This window comes from Tachyglossus aculeatus, chromosome Y4 (genome assembly GCF_015852505.1).
Source record: "Tachyglossus aculeatus isolate mTacAcu1 chromosome Y4, mTacAcu1.pri, whole genome shotgun sequence".
In the NCBI taxonomy this organism is placed as follows: Eukaryota; Metazoa; Chordata; class Mammalia; order Monotremata; family Tachyglossidae; genus Tachyglossus; species Tachyglossus aculeatus.
In genome coordinates, this window is record NC_052096.1 from 13,849,046 (window position 1) to 13,859,567 (window position 10,522).

Sequence of the window (10,522 nt, forward strand, 5' to 3'; positions counted from 1 at the left end):
GGGTGGGCGGGGCGGGGCTAAAAGATGGGAGCAAGTCAGGTCGACCCAGAAGGGAGTGGGAGAGGAGAAAGAGAGGGCGTAGTCAGGGAAGGCCTCTTGGAGGAGATGGGCCTTCAGTAAGACTTTGAAGGGGGAGAGAGAGTCATTGTCAGATACGAGGAGGGAGGGCCTGTGAGCCCGTTGTTGGGCAAGAATTGTCTCTATTTGTTGCCGAATTGTACTTTCCAAGTGCTTAGTACAGTGTCCTGCACACAGTAAGCGTTCAATCGATACAATTGAATGAATGAGGTCCTTCCATGAATGAGAAGCAGCGTGGCTCAGTGGAAAGAGCACGGGCTTTGGAGTCAGAGGTCATGAGTTCAAACCCTGGCTCCGCCAATTGTCAGCTGTGTGACAATTGGGCAAGTCACTTAACTTCTCTGGGCCTCAGTTACCTCATCTGTAAAATGGGGATTAAGACCGTGAGCCCCCAGTGGGACAACCTGATCACCTTGTAACCTCCCCCGTGCTTAGAACAGTGCTTTGCACATAGTAAGCACTTAATAAATGCCATTATTATTATTATTATTATTCCAGGCCAGAGACAGATGAGAGTGTCATTCATTCATTCACTCGGAAGTGACTTAGAATCCCTCCCCCACCCCACCCGGGGTCATTCCAATCATCCCCCTGCCTCCTCCTCCTTCCCACTCCCTGGGAAGGTGACTTTGTGGCTCACGGGTTTTCTCTTCTCCGGATGGGGGGGGAGACCTCCTTCCCGTCTCACAAGCCCGCAACCTTGGTGTCATCCTCGACTCCGCTCTCTCATTCACCCCTCACATCCAAGCCGTCACCAAAACCTGCCGGTCTCAGCTCCGCAACATTACCAAGATCCGCCCTTTCCTCTCCATCCATCCATACCGCTACCCTGCTCATTCAAGCTCTCATCCTATCCCGTCTGGACTACTGCATCAGCCTTCTCTCTGATCTCCCATCCTCCTGTCTCTCCCCACTTCAATCCATACTTCATGCTGCTGCCCAGATTATCTTTATCCAGAAACGCTCTGGGCATATTACTCCCCTCCTCAAAAATCTCCAGTGGCTACCGATCAATCTGCACATCGGGCAGAAACTCCTCACCCTGGGCTTCCAGGCTGTCCATCCATCCCCTCGCCCCCTCCTACCTCACCTCCCTTCACTCCTTCTCCAGCCCAGCCCGCAACCTCCGCTCCTCCGCCGCTAATCTCCTCCCCGCCGGCCCACGTCCTCCCCCGGGCCTGGAATGCCCTCCCTCTGCCCATCCGCCAAGCTACCTCTCTTCCTCCCTTCAAGGCCCTACTGAGAGCTCACCTCCTCCAGGAGGCCTTCCCAGACTGAGCCCCTTCCTTCCTCTCCCCCTCGTCCCCCTCTCCATACCCCCCATCTTACCTCCTTCCCTTCCCCACAGCACCTGTATATATGTATATATGTTTGTACGTATTTATCACTCTATTTATTTATTTTACTTGTACATATCTATTCTATTTATTTTATTTTGTTAGTATGTTTGGTTTTGTTCTCTGTCTCCCCCTTTTAGACTGTGAGCCCACTGTTGGGTAGGGACTGTCTCTATATGATGCCAACTTGACCTTCCCAAGCGCTTAGTCCAGTGCTCTGCACACAGTAAGAGCTCAATAAATACGATTGATGATGACGATGACCTCGCCCGGGCCCCCAACCTGGTGTACGTCCCGCTTTCCGCGCCCTGCCGGAGGCGGAGGCCTCCCCGGAGGCGGGGCCCCGGCCGTGCCCGCCCCCGATCCCTCGCCACCTTAACGTTGGCCCCGCCTTCCTCCTCCCCTCCGCTTCCGCGGGGCCGGGCGAGGCCGAGTGGGGCCCAGGCGGGGTGGGCTTTGGGATTGGGAAGACCCCCCACCCCCTCCCCGTCGGTGGACGCGAGCCTCGGCCAGGGCCTGGGGTGGCCAGGCCAGACCCGGGTTGGCGGCTGGACTTGGGCGTTGGGAAGCAAAGGGCCGCGGGCAGGGAGCAGGGAACAAGTGGGAGCGAGCAGGAAGCAGGGGGCAGGGAACAAGTGGGAGCGAGCAAGGTCCGGAGATCCGGTATCCGAGGCGGAGTCGGTCACCTCCCGCCGGCCCCAGGGTGGCGGCGGACATTGGGTCCCGGGCCCCGTCCGGGGCCCCGGAGACCACGGCGTCGGCGTCGGATGGGCCCGGGGACCCGGTGAGTCTCTCCCGGGGAGGAGAGGAGGTGGGGGGCGCAGAGGGCAGGGAGCTCCTTTTAGACTCTGAGCCCATTGTTGGGTAGGGACCGCCTCTATATGTTGCCAATTTGTACTTCCCAAGCGCTTAGTACAGTGCTCTGCACACAGTAAGCGCTCAATAAATAAATACGATTGATGATGACCGTGCGCGCCTGCATGGACCTGCCCCGACCACCACCGCCCTTGTGTGTGCATTTTTCCCAAACCCCGCCCCTTCCCAGAGCACGCCCCCTCCCTCCGCCCTGCCGCCGAGCTAGCTCTCTTCCTTCAAAGCCTTACTGAGAGCTCACCTCCTCCAGGAGGCCTTCCCACACTGAGCCCCCTCTTTCCTCTCCCCCGCCTTACCTCCTTCCCCTCCCCACAGCACCTGTCTATATGTTTGTACAGATTGATTACTCCATTTTACTTGTACATATTTGCTATTTTATTGACTTTGTTAATGATGTGCATCTAGCTTTACTTCTGTTTATTCTGACGACTTGACACCCGTCCACATGTTTTGTTCTGTCGTCTGTCTCCCCCTTTTAGACTGTGAGCCCGTTGTTGGGTAGGGACCGTCTCTCTATGTTGCCAACTTGGACTTCCCAAGCGCTTAGTCCAGTGCTCTGCACACAGTAAGCGCTCAATAAATATGATTGATTGATTGATTGATCTAGCTTTACTTCAATTTATTCTGACGACTTGACACCCATCCACATGTTTTGTTCTGTCGTCTGTCTCCCCCTTGTAGACTGTGAGCCCGCTGTCGGGTAGGGCCCGTCTCTAGATGTTGCCGACTTGTCCTTCCCAAGCGCTTAGTCCAGTGCTCTGCACACAGTAAGCGCTCAATCACTAGGAATGAACGAATGAAGGAAGGAACGGTCAGCGGCTAAGCCGCCGGCTCCGGGATTGGGCGGGCCGCTCCCCCGCCCTCGCCTGTTTCCGGCCGGGCCGGGCCGGGCCGTTGGGACCGTTGCTCCCCGGTAACGGCGGCGGGGCCCGGGGACCGGGCCGGGGCCCCGGAGAGCCCAGCCCAGCCCAGCCGTAGGGCCCGGAGCCAATCGCCGAGGTCCGATCGGGGGCTCGTGTGGATGCGGGGGGGGGGCGGGGGGGACGGCGCCTGGGAGAACGCGGCTCCACCCGCGGAGGGCTCTCCCCAAACCGGGCCACACCCCGCCCCCAGCCCGCCCCACACAGCCAGGACCCGCCCTCCCTCTGACAGCCTCCGGCCGGCCCTCCCTCCATGTGACAGGCCCCAGCTTCCCTCTCCCAGCCTCCCTCCCTTCCTCCCTCTGCCAGGCCCCATCTTCCCTCTGCCAGCCTCCCTCCCTCCCTCCCTCCCTCTGCCAGGCCCTGCCCTCCCTCTGCCAGCCTCCCTCCATCCCTCTGCCGGGCCCCGCCCTCCCTCTGCCAGCCTCCCTCCCTCTGCCAAGCCATGCCCTCCTTCTGCCAGCCTCCCTCCTTTCTTCTGCCAGCCTCCCTGCCTCCCTCCCTCCCTACCTCTGCCAGCCTCCCTCCCTCCCTCCGCCAGCCTCCCTCCATCCCATCCCATCCTCCCTCCCTCTGCCAGGCCGCGCCCTCCTTCTGCCAGCCTCCCTCCCTCCCTCTGCCAGCCTCCCTCCATCCCATCCCATCCTCCCTCCCTCTACCAGGCCCCGCCCTCCCTCTGCCAGGTCCCATCCTCCCTCTGCCAGGTCCCGTCCTCCCTCTGCCAGCCTCCCTCCCTCCCTCTGCCGGCCTCACCCCCGCTTTGTGCCCCCAGGTAGGGCCGGCCGGGCCCCGGTGTCCTGGAGCCTCCGGGCCCGAAGAGGATCGGGGCGCCATGGCCCACGCCAGGGCAGGCAACGTGGAGGAGATGTACGAGATGCTGGAGAAGCTGGGCAGGTGAGGATGGGGAGAGGCCCTGATCCCTCCGCGGAAACTGCCCGCTCTGACGCCTCCAAACACCTCCTTTTTTACCCAATCTAATGGCCACTACCCCATTTTAATCCTCCTCGACCTCTCAGCTGCCTTCGACACTGTGGACCACCCCCTTCTCCCAGAAGCAGTGTCCAACCGTGGCTTCATGGACACTGTACTCTCCTGGCTCTCCTTCTGCGGGCTCCTCTTCTGCCTCCCACCCCTAACTATGGGAGCCCCTCAAGGCTCAGTTCTGGGTCCCCTTTTATTCCCTGTCTACACCTGCTCTCTCGGAGGTTGTAGGTTCTAATCCCACGCTTAGTCCCCTGCTTAGTACGGTGCCTGGCACATAGTAAGCGCTTAACAAACACCGTAATAGTCATTATAAATACCACTGACTGATTGAATGAATGATTGACAGGCCACCAGCCTCTCCATACTCAAAGCCGGAGGATATGGGTTCTAATCCCGGCTCCGCCTCTTGTCTGCTGTGTGACCTTGGACAAGTCACTTAACTTCTCTGCGCCTCAATTCCCTCATCTGTAAAATGGGGATTAAGACTGTGAGCCCCTCGCAGGACAGGGGCTATGTCCAACCTGATTAGCGTGTGTCTACCCCAGCGCTTAGAACAGTGCTGGTTATATGATAAGCGCTTAACAAATACCACAGTTATTATTTATTCAGTGTCACAGCACTTATGTTCATGTCTGTAATTATATTAATGTCTGTCTCCTCTTCTAGACTGTATCCTGTGGGCAGGGAATGTGTCTATTGTTGTATTGTCCTCTCCCGAGCACTTAGTATAGTGCTTGGGATGCATGAGAAACAGCGTGGCTCAGTAGAAATAGCCCGGGCTTGGGAGTCAGAGGTCATGGGTTCTAATGCCGACTCCGCCACTTGTCAACTTCGTGACTCTGGGCAAGTCACTTCACTTCTCTGGGCCTCAGTTCCCTCATCTGTCAAATGGTGATGAAGACTGTGAGCCCCATGGGGGACAACCTGATCACCTTGTATCCTCCCCAGCGCTTAGAACAGTGCTTTGCACATAGTAAGAGCTTAACAAATACCATTATTATTATTACTATTATTAATAGAGAAGCATTAATTAATTAATTCATTCAATCAATCGTATTTATTGAGCACTTACTGTGTGCAGAGCACTGTACTAAGCGCTTGGGAAGTACAAGCTGGCAACATATAGAGACAGTCCTTACCCAACAGTGGGCTCACAGTCTTCATTCAATCGTATTTATTGAGCAGCGTGGCTCAGTGAGAAGAGCCCGGGCTTGGGAGTCAGAGGTCATGGGTTCGAATCCCGGCTCCGCCACTTGTCAACTGTGTGACTTGGGGCAAGTCACTTAACTTCTCTGGGCCTCAGTTACCTCATCTGTAAAATGGGGATTAAAAGTGCGAGCCCCACATGGGACAGCTTGACTACCTTGTATCCCCCAGCGCTTAGAACAATGCTTGACCCGTAGTAAGAGCTGAATAAGTGCCATCATCATCATAGTAAGCGCTTAACAAATGACATCATCATTATTATTATTATAGTGCTGTGCACACAGTAAGCGCTCAATAAATAGGACTGACTGACTGACTGACACCCGCCGCCCCCCACGCTGTGGGACGGGAGTCCCAGCTCCTCCCCTGACCTGACCCCTTCCCACCGTTCCCTTGTGTTCATTCATTCATTCATTCAATCGTATTTATTGAGCGCTTACTGTGTGCAGAGCACTGTACTAAGCACTTGGGAAGTACAAGTTGGCAACATATAGAGACGGTCCCTACCCAACAGTGGCTCACAGTCTAGAGCCCACTGTTGTTTCTTTGTGTGTTGTTTCTCTGTGTGTCTGCCCGCATTCCAGCGGGCACTTTGGGTTTGTGCAGCGCTGCCGGGAGCTGGCCACGGGCACCTGCTTCGCCGCCAAGTTTGTCAAGGTGCGGCGGCGGCGGGGCAGCCGGCTGGGGCTGGACCGGGGCCAGGTGGAGCGCGAGGTGGCCATCCTGCAGGCCTTGAACCACCCGCACGTCATTCGCCTACACGACATCTTCGCCAGCCGGGCTCAGGTGGTGCTGGTCCTGGAGCTGTGAGTGGCGGCGGCGGTGGCGGGCACGGACTCGGCGGGCACGGGCCGGGTGGGGGTGGGGGACTCGGCAGGGGAGCCGTGGGCGGGAAGGCCTGGGAGTCGGCGGGGGGGGGGGGGGGGGGGGGGGGGAGTTAGGTCGGTCCTCCCGCCAGCCCTGGCCCCGGCCTCGCCCCCTCCTCCCACCCCGGCCCCAGGATCCAGGGCGGGGAACTGTTCGACTTTGTCGCCGAGAAGGAGGCGCTGAGCGAGGTGGAGGCCATCGAGTTCCTCCAGCAGATTCTGGAGGGGGTGGCCTATCTGCACAGCCAACACATCGCGCACTTTGATCTCAAGGTGGGGCCTGGCCCAGACCCTCCGGACCCTCCCCCGGCTCCCCTGACCCTCTCCCACCTCTCCAGGAGCGGCGGGACTAGTAAGAATAGGCATTTGGCGCTGTACTGAAAGCTGAAAGCGAATCCCCAGGTGGGAATCTGGAAATCTCTCCCCCTTCTAGACTGTTCTCCCCCTTCTAGACTGTGAGCCCGTTTTTGGATAGGGACCGCCTCTCTATGTTGCCGACTCGTACTTCCCAAGCGCTTAGTCCGCTGCTGTGCACACAGAAAGCGCTCAGTAAATACGATTGAATGAATGAATGAGGCACCGTCCCTGTCCCGAGGGGTCGCTTACTGGCTCCCAACCCCAGGGTTCAGGGTTGGGTTCAACCCCAACTGCCAACCTAGTGCTGCCCTTGGAGGCCGAGTTGCCCGAGGGTCTTCAGGCTGGGGGGAGGGGTAGCAGGGGCAGTGGCAGGCACTGAGGCTGAGCCCTAAAAGCGCGCGCGCGCGCGCGCACACACACACACACACACATATCTATCTGTCTATCCCCCACCTCCCCCCCCCAAGCCTGAAAACATCATGCTGAAGCAGAAAGACACAGCCCGCCCCTGGATCAAGATCATCGACTTCGGCCTGGCGCAGCGGCTGCAGGAAGGCGTGGAGTTCAAGAGCACGTGCGGGACGCCCCAATATGTGGGTGAGCAGGCGGGCTCGCTTCCTGCCCCCCTCCCTCTGGCCCCAGGCCCCCGGCCCCAGCCCCTCGTTGCCGATTCCCTGGGAGCCCCTCTCAAGCCCTCCCACCCCTCCCCAAGTTTCAGCCGCCTCCTCCTCCTCCGCGCCGGCACCCATCCAGGGCACAGAGCGGTAGCCCCGGCCCCGATGACCAGACCATTTCCCCTCCAGCACCCGAACTGGTCAACTTCCAGCCGTTGGGAGTCCCCGCAGACATGTGGTGAGGCCCGCGGTGGGGGCCGGGGGTGGACAGGGCCTTGGTGGAGGCGGCGTTGGGGGTGGGGGGCGGCCGGCCGGCCGGAGCTTTGGGTCCCCGTCTGTCTCTGACCGCCCGTTCCCCCCCCCCCCCCCAACCCTGGCTGAGGGTGGCTCAGCCTCGGCCCTCCGCCCCGCGCCCCCAGGACCTGTCTGCCCTAGGGGCTTAGAGATCCCTGGCCAAAGCCACGGGTTGGGCTGCTTTGGACGCTGCCCCTGGAGAAGGAGTTGGGGGGAAGGGCCTGACAATAGCCTCTCGTGCCGGGACCCAACCTCACCTTTCCCCCTCTTCTTCCAGGAGCATCGGAGTCATCACCTACATCCTGTAAGCGCCCCTCCCACCCACCCTGGAGAGGGGAGGGACGGGGAGGGGGGGAAGACGTCCAGGGCCGCCCGCTGGCCTGCCTGCCGCCCCCCCTGAGCCCCTCCCTCCCTCGCTCCCTCTGCTCCCCCCAGGCTCAGCGGCCTGTCCCCGTTCCAGGGGGAGACGGACCAGGAGACGCTGGCCAACGTGGTGGCCGGAGCCTTCGAGTTTGAGGAGCAGTACTTCGGCCAGACGTCAGACGAGGCCAAGGACTTCATCCGCAGCCTGCTGGTGCAGGACCCCAGGTCCCGCGGACGCCCGGCCCCCCGGACCCTCCTCTTCCCCGCCCCTCGGGTCTTCATCCCCATCGGACAGATGAGGGAACTGAGGCCCAGAGTAGTGAAGTGACTTGCCCAAAGTCACACAGCTAATAAGTGGCAGAGACAGAACTAGAACCCATGACCTCTGACTCCCAAGCCCGGTCTCTTTCCCCTGAGACCCGCCGCTTCACGCTGAATCTTCCTGAAGGGCCCCTGTAACTCGGCCCCCCCCCCACCTCCCCCCCACGGGCCCTGCCCGGCCCACGCCCACCCCGGAGCGTCCGGGGCCCCAGGGTGGGGCGGGAGAGGAGGGGGCGACCTCCTCCTCGGGTCTGCTCTGCAAGGGGCTTCTCACCCTGTGGTTGTCAGGGAGCGGATGACGGCCAAGCAGTGCCTTCGACACCCCTGGATCCAGGTACCTTGCTGGGGCAGGAAAGGTGGGGGGCGTCGGCCGCTGGGCGGGGGGTGGGCAGGAGGTAGGGGATGGGAAGCGGGGGAGCGGACGCCGCTGAGCGGGCCTGCCCGCAGCCGCTGACACCCAGGCAGGAGAAGAGCCGCAGCCGCTCCTCCATCAACATGAAGAAATTCCGGCAGTTTAATATCCGGCGCAAGTGGAAGGTGAGCGGGAGAGACGCACGTGGTCCCGCTCCCCTGAGGCCTGAGGGGCCCCTCTCCCCACCGATCGTCGGGGTCTGGGCTCTTCCCCTCTTCCATCCCCCCTCGTCCCCCTCTCCATCCCCCCCATCTTACCTCCTTCCCTTCCCCACAGCACCTGTATATATGTATATATGTTTGTACATATTTCTTACTCTATTTCTTTTACTTGTACATATCTATTCTATTTATTTTATTTTGTTAGTATGTTTGGTTTTGTTCTCTGTCCCCCCCTTTTAGACTGTGAGCCCACTGTTGGGTAGGGACTGTCTCTATATGTTGCCAACTTGGACTTCCCAAGCGCTTAGTACAGTGCTCTGCACACAGTAAGCACTCAATACATACGATTGATTGATTGATTGATTGAACTGATCCCCCAGCTCTCCTACAACATGGTCTTCGCCTGCAACCGCTTCTGCCGGCTGGGGCTGCTCTGCAACCAGGGGCTGGAGGACGAGGAGCTGGTGAGAGCCCCCGTCCTTCCGTCCCCTCATCCCCTCCCACCCCCGCCGGGGCCTCGCGTGGGACCACCACCCCACCGGGTCCCGGCTGGGCCGCTCCCCGCGCCCCCTCCCGCTGGTGGGGTGTGAACCCAGCCCCTTCCCCTTCCCGCCCTCAGCGCGACTGCGAGAGTGACCAAGAGGAGAACGATCACCCGGTCTCCCTCCTCCGCCGCCGCCGCAGCAGCAGCTCCTGAGCCGGTGAAAGGGGGGGACTGTAGTAGGGGTGGCGGCTGGGGGAGGGCAGTCGGAGGCCACCCCTCATTTCCCCCTCAACATGACCCGCGATGTCTTCCCTCGTCCGTGTGCTTTTTGGGGTCGGGGGTGGCGGTTAGTGGGACCGTCCTCCTGGAACCGAGGCCCGCCAGCCCCGGGCTAGAGCTGCGGGCAGCGACGCCGGAAGGGGATGGGCTGGGGGCGCTTACTCCAAGCGTGGCCCCCCGTGCCCCCCGGATCGGGCAGGGGAGTAGCGACAGTCCTCACTCAGCGATGGATGACTTTGGGCAAAGTACTGTACTAAGCGCCGAGGAAGAACTGACGGATGAGATAGCCAGAGTCCCCTGGCCTGCCCGGCACAGCAGCCGCCCCAGCCCCTGGGCCCAGCGCTGCCCACCGCCCTTTCCCCGGATGCCGCCTGACTCTCCCGGACCTTGTCATGAATATAATCATCATCATCATCAGTCATATTTATTGAGCGCTTACTGTGTGCAGAGCACTGTACTAAGCGCTTGGGAAGTACAAGTTGGCAACATATAGAGACAGTCCCTACCCAACAGTGGGCTCACAGTCTAAAAGGGGGAGACAGAGAACAAAACCAAATATACTAATAAAATAAATAGAATAGACACGTACAAGTAAAATAAATAAATAAATAAATAGAGTAATAAGTATGTGTTTTGTTAAGCGCTTACTATGTGCGAAGCACTGTCCTCAGCCCTGGGGTGGATACATGGTGGTCAGGTTCTCCCACGTGGGGCTCACAGTCTTCATCCCCATTTGACAGATGAGGGAACTGAGGCCCAGAGTAGTGAAGTGACTTGCCCAAAGTCACACAGCTAATAAGTGGCAGAGCCGGAATTAGAACCCATGACCCCTGACTCCCAAGGCCGGGTACTGTTTCCACTGAGCCCCGCTGCTTCACGCTGAATCTTCCTGAAGGGCCCCTGTAACTCGGCCCAAAGCGCGTTGGGTCCCCGGGGGTCTTGGATGCGCTGGCCACGGGGCTGACCGAAAACG

General features: G+C 59.7%; 1 protein-coding gene across 3 annotated transcripts; it reads left to right on the forward strand.

Moving 5' to 3' along the window:
- The first annotated feature begins 1,905 nt into the window (after nt 1-1,905).
- LOC119947195 (death-associated protein kinase 2-like) lies at nt 1,906-9,582 on the forward strand. Of its 3 annotated transcripts, none has more exons than XM_038768778.1 (12): nt 1,906-2,199; nt 3,981-4,102; nt 5,983-6,204; nt 6,357-6,537; nt 7,089-7,218; nt 7,425-7,473; nt 7,807-7,833; nt 7,965-8,117; nt 8,502-8,547; nt 8,661-8,750; nt 9,167-9,250; nt 9,406-9,582. In XM_038768778.1, exons 2-12 carry the CDS (start codon nt 4,041-4,043, stop codon nt 9,481-9,483), a joined length of 1,122 nt encoding a protein of 373 aa, XP_038624706.1. In that variant the 5' UTR covers nt 1,906-2,199; nt 3,981-4,040; the 3' UTR covers nt 9,484-9,582. The 3 variants fall into 3 exon arrangements, with proteins under 3 accessions (XP_038624706.1, XP_038624705.1, XP_038624708.1); XM_038768777.1 differs by lacking the exon at nt 1,906-2,199 and adding an exon at nt 3,244-3,287; XM_038768780.1 differs by lacking the exon at nt 1,906-2,199 and adding an exon at nt 3,244-3,287 and having other exon boundaries at nt 6,399-6,537.
- The last annotated feature ends 940 nt before the right edge of the window (nt 9,583-10,522 follow it).